The 27,154-nt window shown below is 44.0% G+C and overlaps 1 protein-coding gene across 10 annotated transcripts in view; it reads right to left on the bottom strand.

Annotated features, from left to right (window-relative positions):
* Window positions 1-27,154, bottom strand: part of TRMT61A (tRNA methyltransferase 61A) — a 47,905-nt gene that overhangs the window by 15,533 nt on the left and 5,218 nt on the right. For 4 of the 10 annotated variants that reach the window (XR_016467070.1, XR_016467069.1, XR_016467071.1 and 1 more), the window contains exons 3-5: window positions 21,366-21,632; window positions 12,882-13,162; window positions 1,722-1,878 (exon numbers count right to left, since the gene is read on the bottom strand). Coding sequence is in view for 7 of the 10 variants with exons in the window: in XM_090141700.1 (XP_089997826.1) it covers window positions 1,765-1,878; window positions 12,882-13,162; window positions 21,366-21,632 (662 nt within the window). In the remaining 3 variants the exon portion in view is untranslated. The other 6 variants (XM_031592942.2, XM_090141699.1, XM_031592941.2 and 3 more) reach the window with 4 other exon arrangements.

Below are 27,154 nucleotides of genomic sequence, written 5' to 3'. Positions count from 1 at the left end.
GCCCAAGTGCTAAGTGCTTCTCAGAAGAATAATCTCTCCTGTTTCCAAAACGATGGCTCTGGGGAGCACAGTGGCACAGACTCCTCTAGGCTGGGAGGGCCTAAAGAGCAATGGGAGGAGAGGATATTGGCAACTGGGGTTTGGGGCTGTGGGGTGACGCAAATCAGCACACATGTGCCATCAACAGTGCTGTGGGAAGGAAACAAGGGTTTATCTTCCCCCTGTTGTTTGAGACAACACTTCCGCTTGCAGCCTGAGCTCCGGTTCACGCCGTGTATTGATTGCTCCTCTGGTTTACTACGTGCTGCCCAGGGAGCAAATAACACCCTTTGAAATTAGCAGCCTGAAATATGGGAAGGCAGGACTTGGCAGGTAGTGATTAAGCAGCTCCCTGAGCAGGAGGAGGGCAGGAAACAAATGGCAATATACATGAGTGACGACAAGTACAGCAGGGGAGAAAATTAACTCATTGCAAGAAGGGATCTTTCAGCTGCTCCTGCTCCTGTCTGATGATGAAGTTGCCAGAGGGAGGATTCCTAAATCCCAGGCATGGGTTTATTGGGAAAAACACTTCAGCCTTGGAGACTGGTCTCCAAGCCACTGTCCTAGGAAAAAAAGGAAGCACTGCTGATGAGCCATGTGCCACAGTAGCACCTTCTATCACGGCTGTCCATTTTTTTGTGATATATACTCATATTGTCCATCTCAAGCACTTAAGGTAGTATGAAAGCCACATTTCCCCCATCCTAATCCTGACCTGCATGTAGGCTCAGCTGGAGGGTCTGCTCTGCGCAGCAGTGAGCTGAATGGGTTATTTTTTGCTCAGTGGGTCATTCCTTGCAGCTTGGACTCCTTTAGACAGAAGGAGTCCACCTGCTGTACTGCATGGTACCACGTACTGCCACTGTGTCACCTCGAGCTCAGGCACCGTAATCACATGCGCCTGGTGGTGCAAGTGGATTTATCTGCTGATAGGAAGTATTTGCATAAGGCAGAGAGATTTTCTATATACATCCTGATATATGAGGAAATTGGTTCCTGAAATATTGGCAGAGAACTTTGCCATCCCACACTGACCTTTAGTCTCTATCAACGGTACTGCCACTGTTGGAAGGGCTGGAAGGCATTTCAGAGAGCTTGGGAGGAGGGAACAAGCAGCAGCTGAAGGTTATGAGCTGGCAATGGCAGGTCTAGCAAACACTGCATGTCAGGTGCTCACTTTGCAATTTCTTTGCTGCATGTGAATTCAAAAGCCTTTGAAGGTCAAAGATAGAGTTTTCTGGTAGGCTGAACGGGAAGGACTGTCTGCAGATAAAGTTTTCATCAAATGCAATGCTACTATAATATCAAAGTCCTCAAGGACAACAGGCATATAAAGATCTTATCACTGTTAACGATACTACTCTTGCTCTTCAAAAGCACTGAGCAGGGTGCCCAAGAACACAGGAGTGACATTAAAACCTACAAATAATATTACTGTTCTTGCTTGGAAAAAAATTAACTGAGAATGCTAATTCTTCATCTTTTTGCAGGCAGGCAAAATGCAGAGAGCTGTCATGCAGGCAAAGCAAGTTGTCTGCGTTACATGATGAAGGACTGAGCCTTAAAAGCAGAAGCTGAGAGAGAAGGCCTAACAATGGCTTAGTGTGAGCTGAAGCCCCCTGGGTATGATTTCCAGGGGTCCAAAATGGTTTCCATTGCTAGTGCAAATGGGCTTTTACCTTCTTCTGCATGCTCTTCCCCTGCTTCTGTGTAGGTATTTCCTCATAGCTGCTGTTTGGTAGCTTGTTGGACTTGCCTTGGGTGAGGTAGGTGAAAGGCTGTGTTCCTGTGCTCAAGGGACTTAGGAGAGAGGTGGAAGGAAAGCAAACTGCGACTCTGAAGAGATGCAAAAAAACACATTAAAAGCTGTTACTTAAATATGAAGTGCCAAGCTTTTAAAAACAAGGCATTGCTATGAATAAGAGATGCTCATTAAGATTTTTTTAACAGTACTAGCTCTAAGGAAGGGACATTTTCATTCATCTGTGTGCTGCAAAGAGATGTGTCTGAGGTTCCTGACCCGTAGATTGAGAACAGACTATATTTAGGAAGATCTGGAGAAAAATGACCCAACACTTTTTTACATGGAAGCATCAGACATCAAGATACCTGGATGGGTGAGCCAACCATGTGAACTCCTGCCTGGGCAGCGGAGATGCCAGGTGGCTGTGCCCATCACACAACCAAGTGCACCAAAATCTGGGGTTGGACTTTAAGCTCTTTACCTGCCTGTCACAGTGGATGGGGCTCGCCACGCTGTGCATTACAGCTGAGTTTCAGTGCTGCAGCTCTGCTTCGGAGACCTCCGAGTGCTTTGCTTTCATGTTGCTAAGACGACCAAGAGTATGGAGAGTATATTTTGCATGGAGGTGGGGTTAAATTATAGTGGATCATTCCCTGGCTTTTAAAAAGCTTGAACTTAAATCATAGGCCCGAACGACGTAATGTATGGCAAATCCTTGTTTCAGTGTACAGAGGCATTCTGAAAGACATTAATTTACTGAAAAAAGCACCAAAAGGCTAGTTTTACAAACTACCCTTCTCTTTGCCTTATGTATATTATCTATCATCAGATCCATAAGGCCTTTGCAGAGCAGAAAGCAATATTATAAAACAGCACGTTGGAAGGCTTAATGTGAACAACAGCAGCGAGCACATGGCTCCTCCAGCAGGACAAAGCCACGTCCTGCCGTGTCCCCTGAGGTGCCAGGGCACAGCACCCTGCTGCCCACCCTTAGCTTTGCAAGGCTGTACCCACAACTGAATGTTTTTATTTGTGCAAACCTTTGACTGCTATGTTTTCCCCAAATAAAGCCTTCGCTGCAAAAGCCACCCTGAGATCATGTCTGAAGTAGCAGCATGTGACATAGGTAGGGCTGGGGAGGTGATTAAGGAGATAAAGTAGAGGCTGCTGACTGCATTGCCTTCATATGCCAAAGTGCCAACATGCCTCTTGGGGCACAAACCGACCTGCCCTGCTCTTCGAGGACACGCAAAGACATGAAGTCATTGGGGAATTTGTCCTCCCTGAGTTGCCGTGGCCACAAAAGACCAACATGCCCTCCTGTGCCCCAAAGCACCGTGCTGCCTGTGGAGGGGCAGATGAAAATGAGCCCTGAATGAGAAGTTGTGGGTGAGCTTTGAATAAATGCTTCGGAGCTTGTGCTTCCAAATAATGTTAGAGGGGGTTTTGAGCTCTTTGCCATGTTGCTAAGTGGCTCTTTGGGTAAATGGAGATGAATTCCAGCGGGGTTTAAGTATGAGGATCAGGAGCTGGAATCTCTGCTCAGCCCATGGACACGCAGCTGTGCTGCCTGGTTTTGCTTCAGGTCCCAGCGAGGTGAAGAAGGGATGTGTCCTTCTGCCAAAGCTCTGCCCAACACGACGGCTGATGCTCTCACCTCCTGGCAAGCTCTGAGGCTCTTGGGGAGGACAGTGAGAGAAAGGAGCAGCCAGACTCAGTGCCAGCGAGCCCAAGCTGGAGATTTCACATAAACCTGGTGCCAGTGGGAGTAGGTGGGCAACCTGCCCGTGTTGGCTGGCACCAAACCGCCGCTGCAGTCCCACTGAGATTCAGCAAAGAACATCACGCTATGCATGATGGATGCAATTCTGGAGAGATCTTCCCAAGGACACTCATGTTACTCCTTCAAACAAAAGGATGGGAAGCAGCATCTCCCAAGACCAGCACTGAACCACAGCATTTGTTAGGCTCTTTGTTAGGCTTTCAGTGGTAGCTGTAGGACGGGGCTTAAGTGATGGGGTCATGTGAGTTTACTCTCAGCCCTAATGCTACTATTGCAGTCCAGAGGCTGGGTTTACTTCTATTCCGAAATTCTGTGAATTTTGGACTTGATTCAAGACTGAGCCAATCAACTGGGGACTTTCCATTGTTTGCAATGGTCTTCAGAGCAGCTGTTATTGTTCTTCATCATCTCCTGGAACATTTGGTGTAGAGTTATTGTGGTCTCCTGAGGAAACTCTGAGAAAACTTTCAGAACGAAGAAGTCTTCACGTATTGGCAAAGCAGTTTTTGGGTTTGTTCCCAGTACAATAGTCATAGTCTTTCCTTTTTGCTGTCGTCACAGCTTTCAGATGCATTTGGACTGGCTGTGGCTGAACTCAAGATTCATCTTCACAGCTTCTATATTTTCCTTCTTACCCTGCGGTGGTTTATGTCCACTAGTTCTAGGACAATTGCATCGAATTTCCACAGAAGAGTGAATTAAAATCACAAAAAAGTCTTCACTCTCAAAACATGTTAGGAAAACACAGAAATGAATTGCTGATGTTTATTATCTCTATTTATTGTTGTTGTTGCTTTTTCTTTTGCAAAGATTTTTCACACATAGCTACATCTGTAGTCATTTTGCTGGTGTGTCTGGGCTTTGTCTCCCTCTCCATGTGAGAATGCTGGTGGCCATTGTCAGTTTTTTCTAAAGCTGTGGAGTTAAGAGATCCAGAAATCTACTAATTAGTTCATGTTTAATCTGCATGATCTGCAGAGCACTTCTGGAGTCTTGTGGATTTGTTCCAGCACAGACAAATTATGCTGATTAGATTGGTAAATTGCCAAAAAAAATGCATAAATAGCAATTATTTTAAACAAATTCCAAGCACATAAAGACTGATTTTAGTCTCGGCTGTGGGAAAAAAAATCATGTAAATTGTAGTGTGTGTTTATTGCATTTTTTTTTTCCTTCCAAACCAAGTGTAAAAGCCGGACTTCGGGCTGCTCCAGCTGCCTGGCAGAGGAATGGGGCTGCAGACACCTGCTCACAGCTGAGCCCCGTGCTGGTAAATGGGCCAAGAGCCACAGGCACATGGCAACCGCATTTATCCCAGCTCTGCATCGTCAGCTGAACTCTGCTAGGAATGGGCTCTTTTTGGGGTGAAGAAAGGAATTTCAATACGGAACTTAAGAGCCTGGCCTTTTGGTTCATCACAAATTCAGGAGTGGGGGCCAAGAGGTTTGATCCCACGCTGCAGGTAGGAGGCTGCTCCCATCTTGGGATCACAGCATCTCTGCGTTGGCTAAACAGCAACAAGCAGATTAGGAGGGTAAACATGGGTGAAGAAAACAAATCAGGAGCAATTTGAATGTTTATGGACACAGCTGAGCAAGCCCTTTGCTTTTCAAAGGCTTTCCCATGTTTAGGAAACAAAGTCATAACAAACACCTCCCATCTCACAAGTGGGCAAACTGGAGTTTTGCAATATTAATCTAATCACCGAGGTCAAAAACACAACTGGAATTGAATCTGACATGTACCCAGCAGCTCAGAGCTCAGAGCAGCTCCCCAAGCAGGAAGGGGCTCAGCCTGTCCTCTCAGGGGACACGGGCTCATCCTGGCCTAGGCTATAGTGCTGCTGAGTTCTCATCTCCATCCTCCCCACACAGTGCTGGCATCAATCTTTGTATTAGAAGACAGGGGTACTGCCCTCACCTAAGCAGCACTTTCCATTTCCCCCTAGTGTTTCACTGCCCAGTCAGTGGTAACAAGGCCTCACCTGTGAGGCTCTTCTGTACTTCCTTACAACCTGTCCTTCCCTAAATAGCTCTGTCCTACCACCAGACTTCCTTGGCCAGCTGCTCCCTCCTATTTCTGTGTCGTTTACTTTGAGTTACACCAGGATGGATGTGGCAACGCCCGATGCAACTTCTGCTCCCCCCCAGCTCTCATCCCCAAGGGCATCATTCAGCCTTACTTACTGGCTCCAAAAAGCACCTTAATTCTATTAGATCCCCTCATGTATGCAGGGCTGGCTCTACAGCCTTGCTTGTGTTCTTTTAGTATTATTTTGGGGTTTATAATTCAATCCAACGCTGGTATGTGCTCTGTAATAAAGCGGGGCAAGGGAGGAGGAAACCACGTTTGGAGTAATCAGCAGTCTATGAGCTATTTCTGCTTTGTTAATTCTCACTTGAGGAAATCAAGTGCTGCCTGTTGTTGTATGGAAGCATAACAAAATGTGACTGCCTACTGCTGGCAGCACAGCACTGGGCACAGGCCACCAGAAAGCTGTGCCACTTGGTCTGGCTGGGAAACAACGCAGGAGCTACCCACGGTCACTGATCCCCCTAATTCACGGAGGACTTAGGGGTGTTTTTTGTTCAGCTCTGATAAAAACAATGCAGCACGTAAGCCTCTTTGAGTCATCCTCTGCTATAAGATCAGCCGTAAACAGCTGATTTCTGCGAGGCAGACGTATTTATAGGATCGGGACAGAATATAGACTTTAAAATGCCACTTTTCTGTTTCAAAGTGACTGACTTGAATTTTCAATCCATATAAAATTAATTCAGCTAGTAAATGAGAATGGCTACAGAGTAAAATGAATTAAAGTTTCAGAAAATCATTAAGATTGATGTGGCTGCACGATCCGATTGGGCAGTGGGTTGTCACCTGGTGAACGCTGTTATCTAACTGTACTTGCATCCAGGTGCTGTGAGGACTTGTGGGCCATGATGTGTTGCCAGGCAAGGGCAGGAACAGCTTTGCTTCAGAGGAGCTTCTTGCTGAGAATTTGCAGAGCAGTGCTGTTTAGGAAGGAGCCACAGCCTGTGTAGCAGTGGGGAGGACACGGAGCTTCAGGGTTCTGCTCTCCATCTTGCCTCTGACTTGCACAATGCTCTCGTGCATCAGCCACTGAGGGCTCATAGTATGATGACTGCAGGGCTGTGTGATTCCCAAAGGCTGAAATGAGTAAGGAAAGCCAATTGGTGCTGGGGCACAAAATGCCTTTGCCTTCTCCCTGCTGTGGATGCAATGAGAACTCATCAGGGGTACAGTCCTATTTATAGTCTCCAAGAAAGAAACCCTGAAGATTTCACTGTTGCCATCTTTGCTCTGACATATCCACAGGCTGATCATCAGCTGCAACCACGTGCATTTCTGATCTCCCACTGAAAAAAAGGCAGTTTTCACTCTTTTTAAGTGCTGCTAAGACCACTGAGAAAATGTTAAAAATGAATGATCCTCCTGTGAGCATTGGGTAGTAAAAACTTGAAGTCCATCTCCCAAGAGGCACAGTGTGCTTCTGGCTATATATTGTACTTGAGTTTTCTAATTTTCTTAAATGCCTCCACTGTATTTGACAGAGGACACAAAACCACAGAGAATTTGCAGAGATTATAACCAGTTTCTAAATCCAGTTTCTCAACCCAGCTAATCAAATATCTTGTGCCATGTCCTTGCCCACTTGTATACTGAAGTGGGTGATTCTTTTCTGTATTGTATATAATTCTATTGTATGAGACCCCAGTTAACTTAGACAGCAACGTGGCTTTGCTGACAAGTGTGACACAATATACATGTAATCCAGCAGGCTGACATGAATGCAGACACTTTCAAAAGCTCTTCTGCTCTCTCCCTCTCACCTTTTCACTCCACAAGTTCTAGAGCTCAGCAATGCCCCTGCCAGTGTGCCGTGTTAAAACAGCCTGATTAAACTGACTCAGTAAAACACCAGATTATAGACATCCACACTAATGAGCATTTCTGATCCGTGACTTTTACAGGGAACATCTGGAACCCTCTGGGAAATTGCCTCTTCATTGCACAAGTCCGGGAAGCCTTCTCCAATAAATCATTCTCTACCTTGCTACTGGTTCTTCCATTTCTTCCTTTGGGCAGAATTGGTTCTCAGATCCCTACAAATAGCTTGATTCTGATTTAATATTTGGAAATAGTGCTTTATGGACAATTTCTAAGGACATGAGAGATTAATATAAAAAGTAACATAGCATCTATAACCTCATCATCTTCCTCATCCCTCAAGTGGAATAAAAGAACATCTGGCTCCGAATATTCTGGCACCACAAACTTTCATCCCACATGCCCAGCAAGCAGCTAGCCTGAGTGCACACACCTGCATTAGAGGTAACGACTCTTCTGACCAAAGGAAGAAGGGGTTCTCAGTTCCCAAAGCAACCGAAGAGAGGAATTCCCTCGCAGACCTCCCTGTCCTGCACAGTACCTGATACAAAGGAAGGTTGCTCATACAGCAGTTTCTCCTGGCTAAGCAGGACTCATCACATTTCATGCTGAAATAGTGTCAGTGCTAGCTAGACAAAGATGCAAAAAGCTCTTTCTCTGCTTGGGTAGCTGTGTCTGCTCAGCCAGCATGTCTGGAAGTCCTTGGTCCTGGGCTCTAACAGCTCCTGCAGCTGTCTGGACCCCCTGAGAGTCATTCACAGTTTGAGTGGAACCATTCATGCAAATCTTCCTCTCAAGAACAATAAAGGAATACGAAATTTAGCATCAACCTATTCAGCCCCATCTGAAATAACTTCAGGCTGAGGTCTTTAGAAGCTTAAGTGAGGCTGTGCTGCTGCTGTAGCAAAACAACATCTCCACGGGGTGCTCAGGGGTCAGGAGCTTTGCAGCAGTACACACAGCACCTTGCAGCAACTGTGCCTGTGGAGCCTCTGTGGTCATGTGCCTGAGGTTGGGATGTCAAATAATGCCTTACTCCTCACCCTGTGGGACAACAGTTGTAAAGCAAACAGGAAAATGGCTGCGCTTGCCAAAAACCTGGCTGTGCCACCTGAGTTGCTTTGCAGCACCAGGAGGTGCTTGTGCATGTGTGCTCTGCTACCTTTGGGTTTAAAGGCAGGTGAGAGATGAGAGGAACGGAACACTTCCCTGTATGGAAGGTGCAGTTGTATGTCATCTGTCCTTGGAACCAGGTGAGAAAGATGTAGGTACAGTGATCACTCCCACAGGCCTGTGCTCCCAGCTGCCTTCTGCAGTCATTTCTATCAGCATGTCAGCCAGCTAACCTAGGAGTTCAAAGCTGTTGCCCTCCCTCAGAGAAGAACAGCATGTCCTGAGCAGTCAACAAAAGGACAGGGAGCTCATGAGGGAGATATGCAGGTAAAAGCAAAGACAATTATTTTTATTTGACAATTTGATTCAAGGTCTGTTTGTTCTCTGCATTGATACCGTTGCAGATTCATTCCAGTTCAGAAGCTGTCACACAGGGAAAAAGGAAATAACACAGCCTGGCTCCCTTCTTTTGGCATCTGAACAACGGTTCCTCAGGAGCACTCGAGAGGCCAGCAGCATGTAAATGCTTTCCCTCATGGTGACACTGACAGAACTTTCTGGTAGTAGAGCAACCCCCTTCAGCTACTCACAGCTGCACGTACCTTTGGTGCAACATCATCATTATGCAACACTGGCTCTCCCACTTTTCTCTCCCTGTGCCTCTCATACTTGCGCAAGCAGAAGCTGAGATGGAGCCCTGCAAATAGTCTCTGAGAACCCCAGCCCTCCTCTTCTTAGCATGCCCTGCTCCCAGCTGCATCAGAGGTGAGTTTGAGGCACTAGATACCACTGAACTGCAGCCCAGGAGGGCACAGTTGTCTCCAGTCTATTCAGAAGGAACCTATATGGCACAAACATGTGCTGCCAGTGTGCTTGTGCACCTAATGATGCAGGCGGCTGGGATGTGCTCTAGTATTTACAAGCAGATCTAGACTTGCTGCATCTCTGAGCCCCCGCCTTTCTGGGTCACCACGACTTCCGCAATCATCCTGCTCACCAGGACTAATGGAGCACAGATGTACTCTCAAGGGAGTGTGTGAACCAGAACCCTCATCTCTGGAACACTTCCAAGCAAGAGCCATCTCCTCACCATCACGTAGCCCAAAGTACCTAAGGAGAACAGAGCAGGAAATCAGGCAAAAGAGGAAGTTCATACTGCTTTTGCTACATGATCCCTTTCAGTTTCTCAAGCACAATTTATATTCACATCTTCAGAGGAAAAATTTTGTGCTAACAAGTAAGAAGGAAACAACCACAATGAGATATAGATCTGCGATGCTTTAATTAAAGCACAGCAAGACAGTGAACAACAGCAAGTCTCTCGAGTGTTTCACAAGCCTCACCTGAGTCATTATTGTTTGCCTTGTAGGTTGCAAGGTGTCTATGACTGCTGGCTTGGAGGGCATGGAGCACATGGGACAAGCTGAACCCGGCTGTGAGGCAGAGGCGTGTATTGGTGCTTGTCCAAAGCGAGGGATGCAGGTGCACAGCTAGCAAGGAGAAGGTGGCAATGTGTGACTGAGCTGTGGCAGGGCAGAGAGAGGAGGTGTCTCATTCTAGACTGAAGAACTAAAGTGTCTTAAAAGGAAAGATGAGTCACTGAAAGCGTGGCCCAGGCAGATTCAGCCACTGTGATGGTAAAAACCCATACTTCTGATTTACCACTTTGGACAGCAAAGATCGTCAGAATGAAAAAGTGGGTGATCATAAGCAGAACTGAGAGGTGGTCTGTGCTGGGTTGTGAGAGGTTCTCCCCATGACCCTGCCAGCAAAGCACCAGCAGGAAGCTGTGTGGTGCTGGCCATGGCCAGAACTGGCAACAAGGACACAGAGGCCTTTTTAATATTGCAAAGACAGAAATTAAATCCTTCTCCTGTTACGCAATGCTTGCCTTTCCTCAGCAGGGATCAAATCAATATGGGCAATGCAAAGTCAATGGTTTATTTCAAGGGATTTTGAATTGGGCTTTGTAGGCAAAGAAGCATCAGCCTTGTTTCAAACTCCATGAAGACATATTGGTATTTCCATTCCATGTCTATTTGTAGGACAGAAATGTGACTTTGTTCCTCTTTAATCCTGTTTGAATGTCAGGAAAAAAAAGAATCCCTGAAGTTATTTGGAGAAGAGGAGGCTCAGAGACCTCATTGCACTCTACAACTTCCTGAAGGGAGGTTGTGATGAGGAGGGGTTTGGCCTCTTCTCCCAGGCAACAAACAGGACCCGAGGAAATGGCCACAAGTTGTACCAGAGGAGGTTTAGGTTAAACATAAGGAAAAACTTTTTCTCAGAGAGTGGTCAGGCACTGGAATGGCTGCCCAGGGAGGTGGTGGAGTCCCTGGCAGTGTTCAAGAGGCGTCTGGATGAGAAGCTACGAGATATGGTTTAGAGGCTTATGGTAGCAATGGTAATGGGAGGACGGCTGGACTAGATGATCTTGTAGGCCCTTTCCAACCTTGTGATTCTATGATTCTGTGATTATCTCTGGTGAAAGCTGGGGATCCCACTTGTTAGAAAGTGAGAATCACCTCCAGGTAAGCAGTCTCGTAGCATTAACTTTGTATTTCCTCATGCCTTCTTCTGTTTTATTTGAGTCTTTCAGCATCACTTCCATGGTGGCAGTTCAAGCACACACAAACATGTGCATATGCACTTACATGCACATCATGACAACACAGCCACCAAACCGTATCAACAGTGTTAGCAGTTTAGCACAAACCTGTCTGGATGAAGTTAACAACAGCAGAAACAGAACATTCACATAATTTCTGGAGAAAAGCTACAATGGTAGGCCTGCTTACATAACTGATTTAATGCTACAGAATTGCTTTCTGCCTTTAATCTGCTCAACAGTTTATCTTTGCTGTCGTGATCGGTTGAGCTTTCTTTAAACCATTATGGATTAGCATTCTGCCATAACATGTTAAAAGCTTAGCTTTGTTTATTTTTGTCAAGAATGGGGGAGGGATATCAAGTTCAATTGCTCAGGCAGCAGGTTATGGATGGTTATTTTTCTTACAATCAACATATGAAAGTGCCAAATGCAAGGCACAGCTAAATATTTCCAGAGACAGTATGAATATTCCAGAGTGGCTGGAATATCTGTGAAATTGTTAAAAAAAAAAAACAACACATTAAATAAAAAGAAAAGAGGAGCTTCAACATTTTTCATAATTATTTTACTCTCTAAATAATAAAACGTAATCCAGCACTTAAAAAGTTCATCCCACCCACCAGCTTTTATGGAATACTGAAGAGTAAATGGTCTAAAAACTTAATTAATAAGGCTGATTAATGGTTTTACCACATTTGCATTATTGTTGCCATTTGGAGACAAGTCCTGCTAAAAGTAATCTTACTGTCATTCAGCTGTAGGACAATAACTCACCATCACGCACATAAAACACCAAGCAAACTGCACCTCAGTCACACTGCACACAAAGAGAAGTTCAGATAACATTCCCCATCCATTCATGTGCATTTTCACAGTGGATTCATAACACCGACTGCAGATGACCTATTAGAAGATTACAGTACAAATCCATGCCTGATTTTCTACTACCAATTGATTGCAATACCATTTTAGACCAAATCCAACAATTAGCACACTTATTCAAACTCTGCGTAATCCAAGTGATTTGCAGATGCCAGAATGGAGTAAGAGGCTGTGATCCTGAGTGCTGCCAATAACCCTCTGTGCAGCTCTACACTATTCCAAAGAAACACCAATACTGTGACCTGCCATGCAGGCAACCATACGGCTCTGCAACTTCCATATCCAAAAGGAAGCAAAGAAGCACTTCCACGTTCCTAAAAGCGACACACACACACCAGAGAAGTTCGAAAAGAGAAGTGTCTCATGGTGCTGTAATAAAAACATAAAACTGGGAAAGTCATTCAGAAAAGAGGAGGAAAAAAATCCATCTTGTTTGTGATCAGTGTGCTGTTTTACATTCTTATCAGGAGGAATCTCTATCCCGCACATTCCAATGAATGGCCACTTGCTATTACTTTGTCTTTCTGATGGCAAGCGGAGCACTGCTCCAGAGTTCCAACATTCCCTTGATGCTGCTCTGGTTAATGCTTGCGAGCTATTTAAACAAAGCATATTCCAACTAAATCTGACTATATATGGAATTCCCTGACAAGGAAAAATTTGGATGCCCTACAAAAAAGAACCATGAAAACAGCAAATGCACACAAACACACAAAACACTCTGAACTTCCCCAAGTTGAAGTGTACTAGAAGAGGCTCTTAGTGGCAAAGGTCAGGTACCCAGTGTGACCCACCATCTCCTTCAGTGGCACGCCACTTTTGAACTGCACCGTTCCTTGCTGCAGATTAGTGCCTGGGCTACCTTGGTTTGATGGGTTGCTGCTGTCAAAGCCAGTGCTAGAATTATCCTCAGCTGCTTTTCCAAGGTCAGGGATTTGCAAGCTAATTGTCCTTACATTGTATACTCGGAGCAGAATTTCCAAGGTGTTAATCTCTGTAAAACCGTACTCTTCCATTGCTAGGCAAGTTCTCTGGACTTGTTCAATGCAGGGGGAGAAAGAGCAGATGCGGCCACCTGCAAAAGAAGACAGGTAGTAGGTAAGAGGGCAAAAACACAAATGAAGCACTTTTTCTATTTTTTCAAATTCTCCTAGCTGCGTGTAGAATTACAATTAGGAGCTGGACTCGATAATTCTTATGCGTCACTTCCAACTTGGGATATTCTAAGATTCTATGAATTATACAAAAATAAAAACATTCTGAAAGAAAATCTTCATCAGGCAACAATGTGGGATCAAAGTGTCAGCATCAAGATGACTTCACAAGATGCATCAGACTCCTAAAAAACTGCAATGGCAAACTCACTCATCTTCCAAACCCAGCGTTGCCCACCGCACTTGTTCATGATAAAACTCTTAAAGTCAATCCCCTCAGGGCAGTGCCTCTTTTGGAGTCACTATCCACTGCTCTGGGCTGAGGCACTGCTCTGAAGCTGGCAACTACACAAAGCCAGAAGTCATTCTCCACACACTGTACAGAGCTGCCTTCATTAGAATCTAAGTGTGCGTGCACACACGCTCCGACAAAAGCGGCTGTGTTTATTTGGGAACGATGGTATGCGTGTACAGAATAAAGTAATCTCTCCAGGCCATAGATGGAGTGCTGTTAAGACTTTACCCTTTTAGTCAAGCTGACTAGCGTGTCTCTTGAGCATTAAAATTTACTGAATACCACATCGGGCAGTTTTACAGCAGATGCACCAAACCACTAGGAAGGGGCTCTTAGTGACAAACTAACGCTCACCTCCTCCTCTGCACATGGCTCAGTTTGGATTCCACATTCAGAACACTAATAGGCTCCCTACAACTTTCTGCTGGCTACAATGTCACCTTAACAGCTGAGAATAGAATGATTCAGATTTACTCTGAAAAGCCAAAGCCAAATCAGATCAAAGAATTATAAGGACACTGTCTGCCATAAAGCCAGGGCATGTGCTTTCACCCGGGACACGGTGTCCCACGAGGGACGCTGCCCTTCCTGAAAAGCTTTTGTGCTGGGGGAAGGAGCTGGACAATGCAGCTTCAGCCACTGTTTCACTTCTTACAATTAGATGAAAATGTGTGCTGACCTAATTTGCATTCCTTCCCAGCCCTCTCCCAGGCTCATCCCGTTGAGCCTCCCAAGCCCCGTTGTCTAAGCAGTTAAAAAACCCGTGCAGCTGAGAGCAAAGCATCCTGCTAAAAATAGAGGCAATGCAGGGGCTACACGAGGCCTGCTTTATCTCAAACTCGCTCTTTTTTTTTTCCCCCCTTTCTCATTTCTCAAGTCACATCTCTAAAAAAAGAAAGCATCAGGTCTGAGAGTGTCACTGTAGCACTCCAGTTACTGCACAGCAATGATGTGCCGGGCACTGATTGGGGAAGAACACTTTCCATGACCATTAATCCACCACACACTAAGCAGGATTTAATTTTAGTCCTGGGATAAAGTCTCCACAGCCAGCAGTTCTTATCATGCATCTTCAGAACAAAGTACCCAGACAAGTAATTCCCTGGAGTGACAATTAAAGAACAAATCTAATAACCACCTGCAAAATTACTGCTGGTATGTGTCACTATTAACCAACTCTGGGGATGCCAATTTAATTGTGCACCCGGTCTGTTAGTTCCCATGAAATTAGATTTATATGTTTATCAGTGTGGCCAGCACTACCAGAACTGCATCCGACAGCTCTTCCCTTCTGGCCAGGCAGTACACTGCCATGGTTGTACATATAAAAGAGAAAAGCTCGAGAAGAAATTTCTGTTATGTAACTAGAAAGTTACTATAATGACCATATGTTATAGAGAACGATGCCATATTCTTATTGTGTAGGGAACTGAACAAACGTCTAACTTAGCTAAATGTCAGTTCACAGTAACTCTTTGTCTGCAAGGAAAGAATCTGCACTGAGATCTGAGACTTACTACGATTTCATTCAGGCTTTTCATTTTTTGCATTCATATTGAAACAAAAGATGGCAACGTATTTACATTTACAACAAACCTGTTCTCCTTATTTACTCTGACTGCAAAGATTTCAAGACATCTTTAGGCACAAGCTGTGGATTTACAGAGGAAAAGTAAGAAGCCTGCACACAACTGCAGCAACACAAGCTGCAGACCCGCCTACAGCTCTTGTCAAGCCTCCAATTAAAGCCAGAGCAACCTTCATTTTGCCTCAGGATGGTCAGCTGAGCACAGCATGGCAGCACCAAACTTGGTATTAATTTATCAGGCTGCCTCCTCACAAAGCAGACTGCTTAGGGAAGCAGGGCTACAGAAAATGGGCTTCTGAGCCACTGGGTAGAGAAGAAGGTGCTTGTGATAGCTGACATCCAGATGGCATCTGTCAAACAGGCAAGGAGGTCTTCTTTGCTGTCTCCTCTCAACATCACCCTGCAGGCTGGGTTGGACGCACGGGCTGAACTTGTTTCATTAAGCAGGTGTTAAGAAAAGGTTGGAAGGCTGCAATTAGCAGAAGGCTTGAAGGTAGAAATGAAATTGCAGCTCCAGACTTCCAGACTGCCTAAAATAGATTTGGGACGCTTCATTTGCCATGGTGATTTAGCTGCCAAAAAAAAGTGGACTCTGAGCAAAAGAAAAGCAGCACTGAGAAGGACATGCTCTTCTGCTGAAGGAGCAGGACTTCTAGGTGCAAGCCAGGTTCGTGTTCTCTCAGAGCTCTCATTTTAGGAAAGCTACCGTTCCTAAATTTGTTTAATGAGACCTGTGTGTCATCATAAATGGATACAGCAATTATTTGAGATTAATCCTGTTCACATTGGGAAGCCGTGTGAGCTTTTTGATCTGAAGAGCTGTCTAAAAATGTGTTTATTCATGTATAATGCCTCTGACAAGTGCTAAAGTTGAAAAGAAAATAATGAGTCTTTATTAAAGCCTTAAATTTCTTTTTCCACCTTCAATTTTACAGAGAGTGAGTTTATTTGAAACATTTAATGGAGAGGTTAAATCTGAATCTGTAGGCTGGAAGGTGCCCACACAGTCCTGGCAGCCACTCTAACCAGCAGTGGGGTCAAGAGCCTATGAAAATTAAAGTACAATTGGAACAATTAGAGGAGAGAGCTCAGGGGAAGGGGAAGAAATAAAAGAGAGGATTTGCATCTACAAAGCACTGTACATTTTTTTTAAGCATGGTATTAAAAGTATCTAATTAATAATCAAGAGACACACCTTGCTATCTTATATAGAGATCAGTGCCTTGGAAATTGCTCCTCCTTCCAGCACAGTTCTTGGTATGCTTCTGTGCAACTCCTCCAAGCAACTGTGTTTCTGGTTTGTCTGAGCAAAGAGTAACACCTCTACCAGTTCTACTTACCTAAAATCTGCATGAGGTATCCAGCATGAAAAATCTGGCAGTGCTAAACAACTGACACAAACTCAATGCATCCTCATGCTATGAAAACAACATGTGTCCAAGTTACGTGCCCTCTCTTTTGCAGGTTGCTGTATGCGTCACAAGTGCTCTGCTAGGTTTGTTCATCATCACACTATTACTCAGAGGATGTGAAAAGAACATATGTTGTGCAGCACTGCTAAGTTCCTGAGAAAAGGGCCCATAATTTTGGAAATGGTTCTGTGACGCAGAAAATGCAGCACAGCATTTTTATTTCTGGTAAGAGAACACAGCTCTGGGTTTTGGGATTTCAGTGCATTGTGATAATTGGAAGATTATGTTACAAAGATCCCATGGCATGATCATTATGTAGGGGTGAGGCAGGAAAGTCACAGAGCAGCATCACTGTGGCATTTACTCTGTGCTAGTAGGACACTAAAAATATTGCCTCTGCAAAAGGGGACAAAATGTCCTTTAAATGAGTGTGCTCGTGGGCGATTTGATGCAGCTTCCCTGACAAGTGAAATTAGAGGATCTGGCTGTTGTTAGAAATTAAAGGATGTTTCTTGATTCAGAAAAGAAAAATTTTTCCAAATCAATCGCCAGCTCATTAATGGGAGCTTGATGCCATTTTCTGCAAATGTGACCTTAATCTCCATGTTTGTAGGTGCATCCTTCCAAAGCAATTCATTCCTACTGACTGCTATGGAGCTGGCAAAAGCACGTATCAAAAATGGGGGAAAAAAAAAAAAAAAAAAGTTGGCACCAGACTCGTGAAGAAAATCTAACAACTTCCTTTAAGATTCGCTTCATCCCCAGCTTCTTTCTACAAGCTGTGCAAAGTCCAACAATTCTGGCCAGCATTCCACAGTATGGATTACAGTGCAGGAAACCTGCTTAGCTCATGACAAGTGAAAGAATCACTTCTGCTTAGGACCAGGCCCACTGTGTGCACCTGAGCTAAAAATCCCTGCAACCTCAGCTAAGTTAATGCTGTCCAACAAGATACACCAGCCGTGCTTAGCTCAGCAAGCACTGCTTGGGAACCAGATGGAATTTGAGAGTTAGCACCTACTTCTGATCCTAGTAGGGCAGCTCTGCGCTAGACCAGATGGTCCCTCAACACTTGGAGGTTGTTTCAAACTATCATAGAATCACAGAATTGTTTGCGGTGGAAGAGACCTTTAAAGGTCATCTAGACCAACTCCCTGCAATGAACAGGGTCACCTACAGTTAGATCAGGCTGCTCAGAGACCTGTCCAGCCTGACCTTGATTATCTTTACCTTCACCTTGAGCAAATTCTCCTTCAAATCAAAGCAGGTGGCACACTAATAAAGGCTGGTGATGATGTTTTATGGACACTTACAGCTTCGTTCATTTATTCCAAAACAACCTCCTATGGACATGAGAAGCACTGATACCATCTTGAGTACCACCTGCATGGGTGGAGGAAGAAAGTCTAGACAGCACACTAGACTGGCAGGCTCCACTTCCTGCCCTAACACATTCCCTGTGTGTTCCTGAGGCAGCCGGGGCTCAACCAGCAGCAGCCTCCCATTGCTGCCCTCTCAGCATGGTTCAGCCTGGGGGGCTCCCAACCCAGCTGCCACAGAAGCAGCTGAAGATTTCAGGTGTTCCTCAGAGCCATACCTGGGTGGTTTGAAAATGGGACCATGAATAACCTCTAGGGCTTAGGAAAAATAGCCAGTGAGAATTTCTGCATAGAACTGGTATTCCCTGAAAGCACTAGGGAGGAGGGAAACAAACCTAAATAAAAATTAAATCCCTTACCTACGCCACAGGCTACTGGGAGGTTGGATTGTTATTTATTTGCTTATACAGCAACTGTAAGAACCAAACCTGGCAGGTTAGGACAACAGTCAATGGCTATGGTAGAGGAAAAAATGCAAGCAAGACTTAAGTCCACTGTGAACTAACAAAACAAACAAAAGACTTTGGAAATGAAAAGCAAGTACCTCTAAGAAAAGCAGAGTATTCCTAAAAGGTTTCTTCAGTGAGGCCCATACAGGGAGGTGTTTGGAGGAACTTCCACTGCAGGGCTTTTTGGGGAGACCTGAACCATGTCACTTGATTCAGGTGAGATCACACAGATCACTATTTGACAAACTCATAATTTAGGGCTTTATGGAGAAAGGAGATGAAGGTTGAACATAAGAAAGAAGCTTTTTTTACGATAGGGGTGGTGATGAACTGGCACAGGTTGCTCAAAGATGTGGTGGATGCCCCATGCTTAGAAACAGCCAAGGTCAGGCTGGACGGGGCTCTGAGCACCTGATGGAGCTGTGGGTGTCCCTGTTCAGTGCAGGGGGGTTGGACTGGATGGCCTTTAAAGGTTCCCTCCAACTCTAACAATTATATGTATATATGTATGAAATAGGCAATACTTAGAGAGCAGAGTAGGTGGGTACAGAATTATAATCAAAGCACTACAATATTCAGTTGGGAGACGACTGAGTCAAAAGTTTCAGGGTATTTAAGTACTGTAGGATGTGGAGGATATTTCTGTTACCTCTCATTTTTTTCATTCTGTTAAATTATTCTTTTTTTAAAATCTAGCCTGAAGGGGTTAACAGCAACTTTGCAAAAAACCACCAAGGTCAGATACTGCTATGACTACAGAAAAGCATTCATCAGCAGATGCTGCAAAAGGAAAACAGTGCAGGTCTGGAAATGAAAGCAAGTTCTGCAGTGCAGCAGTGCCTGAGAGATATTACAAGCAGCATTTCTGCCTGAAAGCGTGACTGGTGAAATGAGCACAGAAGGATGCAGCTGAGATGCAAGCCTGAGCATCAGCAGAGCATGTCACCAGAGAACAAGAACCTTCGAGTCAAAAACACTCTGTGCATTTTTATTCTTTTAGCTCTTCACAAGTTGGCAGTGCATTAAACGGGAGGCCAAGCTATCGTAAGCAGCATATTTACAGCCTACTGCTAGGCATAACGTGAGTGATAAATGTACTCTGTGAAGAGGATCATTAACACTCAGCCTACTAGGAGCTGCAAGACTCAGGATCTTGAGCATAAGTAGGAGAGAAAATACTGATTTGATAAGCATTTGTTAAGGTCAAGAACTCTCTCTTACATGCAATCTCAGCTGAAAACTCTATAAGGAATATTGTGGTTCTAAAGAGGAGGTTAACTCATGCTATATATTGAATTCATGACTTCAACCTAATTACCTTACGACCTCAGCGAATGAATGACCACTGCCTGCCACCAATGTTTACACTGTGCATCACTATAAAACCTGCCATGTGATCCTGTCCAGATGCATGAGAGAGGATATGGAGGGAAAAGAGTGCAAGGGCTCATTCTCTCCAGTGATGCCTTATCACCGAAATGAAGGTGAGCAGCAGTATGTGCACAACCTGTTCTTACTGCAGAAGAGCTTTAACTATTTGAAAACAGCCATAAGCAGCTTCACCCTTTGACTGGTGAAACGCACACGATGTCACTTTACAGACAAAAAAAAAAAAAAAGGGTTTTAAATATTTCTAATATTGGCTTAGCAGGTGTAACCTTGTAGCACAGAAAAGTGTAGCCAAAGAGTATTGTCAGTTTGGTACTACGGTACCTTTAATCTGTTTTTCAAATGCTGGAGTGAGACAGGGATTCAAACCTCGGAATTGCTCAAGCAGCCCTGCTCAGTATTCTAAGCATGCACCACTTAAATCATTCAAATTGGGCTGCGCAATGCAGCGCCTTCTAAGCTGGGAAGTCAGCTGAGTGTTCTGCTCACTAGATTAGATAATTTGAGCATGGGAAGGGCATTGTACAGTGCAGTGAAAATTATTTTTTTCCCAGGACACACTGGAAAGCAGCTACAAATTCAGCTGTTACCCTTGCAGGTACAGAGTGCTAATTAGTCTCTCTTTTTGTTTATTTACTTTTTAAAGAATGTGTTGTATTGGAAAGCTTCCTTGAAAATTTTCCATGGTAGTGGAGGGAGCCTACTGCCTGGGTTGGTCCTGACTCAAACACATTCAGTGACCTTCCAGAACAAGCTTAAATCCTGTGATTTAGACCAAGCAATTTACCTAAAGTCAGTACCCTGCTAAAGTCATGTCCCAGCATGGGCACTGTTCTGCACTCCATACTGTCTTGATTAGAAAAGTCACCTCATAGCCTGGCAGAAGTTAGCTCAGATTCACACCAGTGCAATTACAATGGCAGAACAGCAATCAGGGGAAAACATATTTCAGGATAGGAGAATAGTTTATTCCCTACAAAAGATGTACCATAAACAGACAAAACCCATCCAATCCCACACTAGCAGTCTCCACTTGTTGCCATCATCCAGGAGCAGCTGACACAAGCTGGAACACCCTTTAGGTTCAATGCCTACTGCAGCCAATGTCATACTTCCCATTAGCTCTGACAGCAGAGATTTAAGGTAGAAATCAGTATGCATATTTAAGTATAACCACATTTTCTTTAACATTATTGATGTGGAGCATTGTTAAACTGGTCCAATCTGCAATGATTGATGTAAAGTGATTTTGAACACCTATTATACAAACACCTTTCCACTGAAGTGCCAAAGAAATTTGCTTTCAGCATTTATTGTTGCTGCTGCCTCCCACACACCCTCAGATCTAGAAAATGCACTAGACAAAGGTTCAAACATTGTTTTCTTTTATAAACTACCCATTAATTGCAGCTGCTAGCACGGACCTGTAGGAAAAAGTTGTTCTGCTCTTTTCAAAATCTTTCCCTGCAAACTGAAGACTTCTTTTTCATCCTTTGAAATGCTTAGAGACTTTGACATTTGAGAACAGCGATCACATAATGGAAAGGAACAGATCTAGCATATAGCTGAGAGGCAGAGACGGTACTTCCTAAAAAGAGCTAAGTGCAGTTACCTTCAGCTTTTAACGCTGACTTTGCATGTCCAATGGCTTCCCATGGAGATGGAATATCCAGGAACACAGCGTCTGCAATGTCTGAGACACCAAATCCATTCTTGCAGACATCTTGGTTGGTCACCGTGACCAGATGCTCTACTCCATGCTCCCGAAATTCCTCCTTGGCCTTCTCAGCTCTCTGTTGGTGGAACTCCACTGTGTACAGGTGCCCCGTGGGAGCCACTGTCCTAATGAGAGCGTGGGACAGGGATCCACTGCCTGTACCTAGAAAAGAAAAGCAGCTTGTGAAATGCCTTTTGACAGTGCTAGGCACTGCTACAGCGATCTTCTTCATTAGTCCCATCTAGAACACTAAATGAAAAACAAAACGAACAGGAACCATTGGTTAAATTAACAAAAGAGAACAGTTCTTCCCTCCCAAGGAGAGATGGACCAGATGACCCAGGAAACAGTTTTCAGGATCCTCAAAATGTTAATTAAAAATCTGTGAGTAAAAAACAAATTTTTACTCAGATTTTTTACTCACATGGCCAGCAATGTAGCTCTACAAAGGGCCATGGGAGAGCATCAGGGGAAAATATAAAGAAAATTAACCATAGATTTTTTTCTCCAAGTGCAAGACTCTTCTAGGGTAAAAAGAGATGAAGGCAAAGTTCAGCATATTTTCAAAACCTTACACTTCATTAAAACAAGAAAGAGATGTTGGCAAGAGCCTATGTTTGAAAACCCTACTGGTATCTATGCAGACAGCCAGCCTTCATGACATGGAACCTGTTTTGCCCAGGCCTCTTGTCACACACCAGCCATCCTCAGCACATCCTGAAATTACCCAGAATGGAGGCTCCTGGGCTCCCTGCACTCACACCAACCAAGTGACCTGACTGCACAGGTGGTTTACCTGTACAAGTCTACACTGTCTAGTGAAGTCTAATGGCATGCACCACATACCCAAAATTGTACACAAGTTCGATTACCATGTACAGTCACAGACTAACCATGAGGATACAGACTTTCTTATTTGAGCCTGGTAATTTGGGAAACTTATTTTTAATGATCCATTGGCATGTTAAATACATAATGACTAATAACCAATGTTTTCACTGAAGAAAACACCCATATACCGACTCGTATTTGCAGATTACTCACTGAAGTGGCATTTAGCAGAATAACCCACCAAACTCAAAGCCCCACAGCAACCCCAAATTATCTGTGTATATTGATTTATAATTCTGTACTTGGAACACACTTTTCCTGTAGAAAGAAAATCTATTTCTAGCTATCTTCAGTGACTGTTCAGGCTAAGTTTCAGCCTGAAGCAAGTTCTTTTAACTACCGCAAATCATAAAAACTATTGCTAAAGGACAGAATCTGAAGAACAGCAGCAGTGGAGAAAGCTCAGAAACCAGCAGAGAGGAAATTAATTAGGGGACTCAGAGGTTGGTATGCTGCCTAATTGGAGGAACACTTTCCTGACTCGGACAGGAAGTCAGAGTTTAGTGACAGATCCAAGGTCCTTGCCCTCTAGTCACATAAGGGGTGAAATATTGCTAAGGCACTGGATTTGAGCTGACAGCTCTGAGAAGGGAGCCTTTCAGACCATGAAGAGCTCAGGGCCCACATTTGACATGAGACCAACCGAATGCTCTGCGGAATGGGCACCACTTCCCTGCTTCCCTCTGGGAGGGCTCTGACCCTGGCAGGCACAGCAGCACTTCCCCCAGCTTTAATGGGAGGGAGGACCTCAGATTTTAGCACTGGCCCCAGAAAGGTCCAAGAGGAGGGTGAAACTGAAACATAAACATTTACTTTAAGTGAAAATTCATGCATCCACACCAGTATTACAGTAAAGCAAGCAGAAGACAGAGGGCAGTTACCTGTGCACACGTGATAAATTACCCACTTGCAGTACCAGCTGGCTCTAAATATTGACATAAACTTTTCAATGGTCAAAACAGTTAATGGTATCATGGCAGCCACGTGGCTGCAAAAACTCAGTAATGTACACACACAGCACAGAAACAGCATTTCACTGTTTTCTGTAATGACTAAAGCAGGGATGCCCGTAAGATGCTAAAATAACTGAAACCTGCCATTATGTTTCGCACCAGAAAGCAGGACTGCCTGACTGAGAACTTCTGCAATCCTACAGAATGTAATTATTTTACCTTCCTAATGGGCAGTGCTGCTGACTTTTTGCATTGTTCTCAGCTCATCTATAAGAGTGAACGGGAGGTCTGCCAGCACAGCTGGGATGGACGCAGAAGAGAGGCAGCTTGCGCACGTATCCAGTTTCCTTGTTCATATCTTTTACATTTTTAATCTGCTTTTCAAAACACCAGAGAAGATACAGTTTGTCTCCTTCCTACGAAATCCCATTACATTGTTTTGTTTTATTTTCCAGTACTTTTTTAAATTCACAAACACTCCAAAGCCAAACCCAGCACCAAAAACAGGATGCTGGAAGTCATCGCTTGCAGGCGTGTATTACAGATTGAGCTTTTGTCAAACAAGGTTGCCAGGAATTATTTGTTGTTGACTGGCTACTGCAAACATGAGAATACATACAAATCACATTTTAAGCTGACATCACTAATGAGAGTATTTCTAGAGATGCTGCCTGCCTCCTCCATGACAACACTCTCAAAACTGCAGGAAACAAAGAACAAGGTGGCTATGAATCATTCACCATTGCAAAATTTCTTCTTTTGTTGAAGAGATCACAGATTCTGAACCCAATCCTGTGAAATGATGATGACCCTCGGCTCTCATATGCCTGACAGTTAACACACTTGTTGTGGTTCATCAGGAATATCCTCATTGGGGTCTGGCAGTTCAGCACAGTTCTGTACTCAAGCACAACTCCTAATGCTGTCTACAGAAGGCAGGTTCAAACCTTTATTTCTCTTATATTATAGAAGGGGAAATTAATGTTTATATTCACCTCCTCCCCTGCAAATTTGCAGTATTCAACATCTGAGCTTTCTCAGCACCTTCTCAACTCCTTTTCCATTTCTCTCCATCCATCTCTGACACCTCTAATCTCAGAGCAGTGCTTCTACACTCTCCCAAGACAACAAAACCAGCACAGATTTAGAAGGATTTATATCCTAACGAGTGGAAACCTAGATGAAACATTCGGGCTCAGTACCTATTGATTCCTGCTTCTGATTTACAGACAGCAAGGTATTGATCACATGAACAACCCAACAATTCCCCTGACCTCAAAAAGATTTGTTCTTCTCACCTTCTGCTGATTCAAGTGACATGTTTTCCACAGAGAAGCCTCCACACACCTCAGCATCGTGAGGCAGCATCCACTGTAAGATCATTCCTCATTTCAAGGCTGCAGCAGACAACATCTGACCCCTTCAGAAATAACACCTGCTACTTCAATACTGTGTAGATACACATCAGGAGAGCAGTCGAGAGAAACACAAGCATTCCAACAGCATCAAATACAGCACTTGACGGAGAGCTGAATAAGAGGGAGAACACTTCCACTATTTTCTGTTTAGTCTGGTTTTCTAATTTGCTTATCCTCCTGGAATCCCACCCGTGCTGCAAACACAAGAGACCTGATTCTGTGTTCCACTACGTTTTCTCTATGCTTGCCTACCCCAAAATTTCCCTTCCATGGGCTTTCTCTTTTTAAGAAAGGAAGTAAAAGTGTGATTTCGAAGCCATAGATGTTTACAGCTGTGCTTATTCAAAATATTTGCCAGGTTTATTATGGCAGGTTTGTAATCCAAACTAAAGCTGAGGAAGCTCTTAAGTGCATACATTGGTTTATATAACACAAAAACAGGAAAAGTGGTGTCATTAATTTCTGGATCGATGCAGTATCTAGTAACATTTTAATAGAATTGAAGTATCTGCTGCAATATTTGGCTACACAAGATATTCTAAACTGGGCAAATACAAGAAAACAATCCGTGTTGCTGTATTAGTCTCCTAGCTACCGCTCTTAAACCTAGCAAATAATAAGACGGGTCATGAGTCAGCCATGAGAACGGATGGAGCCTCAAAACCAAAGGAGAATTAATCTTTAGGCACAGCTAAAAACTCCACAGCCAGTATCTGAAGAAACACAGCACAGAGGAACACTGCTCACTGCACATGACAAGTTTATGTAACGAGAGAAACGTTTTAGTGAATATATGATGAGATCTTAAGCACCTGCTAGTTCTAACTCAGAAGTCATTCTGTGAGGGCAGTCGGACACAAATCATGGTGGAAGAGGTGAGAAACTGCAAGATCAGGGACAGAGGGAGAGAGGAGGAGAGGGAGAAGGGCATTTCAAGGAAATGGTTTGGCTACTGCAGGAGGAGATGGTGCATCAAGAAGTTCCCCTTACAGATGACCTCCTTCTCTTGCCTTTCTGCTGTGGACATGCTGCTCAAACGGGCATTTTAGGAAGCAGGCTGGAAGCCAAAGAAGGCCACTGTTCAATGGATTCAGGAGCTGGGGAAGGATAGCATGGAAGTTTCCAAGGCTGGCACTACCTACAAAAGGAATGGGAATGTGAAGACTGAAAAGAATTTGCTCTTAAGAGATTCAAGAGGCAGAGTTTTTTAGGGAGGGATCTTCTGCAAAATGGAGGTGATATTGTGAAGTTCAGAGCTGTATGAGAAATGCACTTTGTGATCAAATGAAATGGTAAGATGAAAGGAAGCCCGGAAAGCCTGGAAACAAGAACTTCAGGGTACCAACAGCATTCCTCAGCCACAGGGCTGCACCCATCACAGGGATGCCTCATGTGGCCACAGTTCTACTGCAGTTCTCTGGTATGCCAAGAGAATACTGTGCTCTCTCATGTTGGTACAGATGAGGCTTTTCTTCTACTTCAGAAGGTGTTACAAACAATCACATATTCGAGTTCTTCTCTCTCTCATCTGCTAAGAGGCAGATATAGGAGACATCATAAAACTTAATTAATATGAATATGTCCCAAAATCAAATTAATAGCTACAAAGCTCTGGTGTGTATACAAAAGATACAGCTGCAGAGTTTACATACACTTATGCCACAGAGATGGTGCAGACATGAGCAGTCAGAAAAGTCATAGCACTCCAGCTGACTTGCTGGGACTCCACAATAATCTATTAATCATTTATTAAGTATCCATTAATCATTAAGTCCTCCTTAAGTTTTTATGAGCGTACTCCTAACAAAATCTACATTCAGACCATGAGTTTGAAAATTTCATAACTGTTTTGGAAGAGCTCAGTTTAAGGCAGGCTGGCCACAGGCTCTTGTTACCCCTCCACAAAGAAGCCATGGGAACCCAGAGGACTGTTCTCAGTCTTCACAAATCCCATCTGTGGCTTTGGAACCCCATTGCTGTGTGGCAATGAACAGGGTTTAGCAACTTTTAATTTGGGACTTAGCTGAAGGGAAACAAAAATCCAATTAACATTTTTGCTCATGTGAGTCTGATTTTGTCGAGGGCTGAAGGATCAGTGGGATACTGGTCAGAATACTTTTGACTAAATTACATTTTGTCTAAATACAATGCTCTGTTGAAACCAAAATATTTCTTAGATTTATCAGATTAAACTAGGTTTCACAGTGCTGCACTGCATTCCCTGAGCAATTCTGAGAGTAAGGACAGACACTTGTTTAGGTCTTACCAGGGAGAAAGGACAGTAAAAAAGCCTAGATAAGCGGGTGCTGGAATAAAAAAAAGAGGTCTTCCCTTATGTTTAGCAACAATATCAGAAAGGTTTCATATTTATTCCAGTGTAGTATAAAAATAAATTTTAAAACAACAAAAAATTAGTTGTCAA

This window comes from Phasianus colchicus, chromosome 5 (genome assembly GCF_987193195.1).
Source record: "Phasianus colchicus chromosome 5, bPhaCol1.hap1.1, whole genome shotgun sequence".
Lineage (NCBI taxonomy): Eukaryota > Metazoa > Chordata > Aves > Galliformes > Phasianidae > Phasianus > Phasianus colchicus.
Note: the sequence above shows the minus strand (reverse complement) of the source record. Positions and strands in the feature narration are given on the sequence as shown.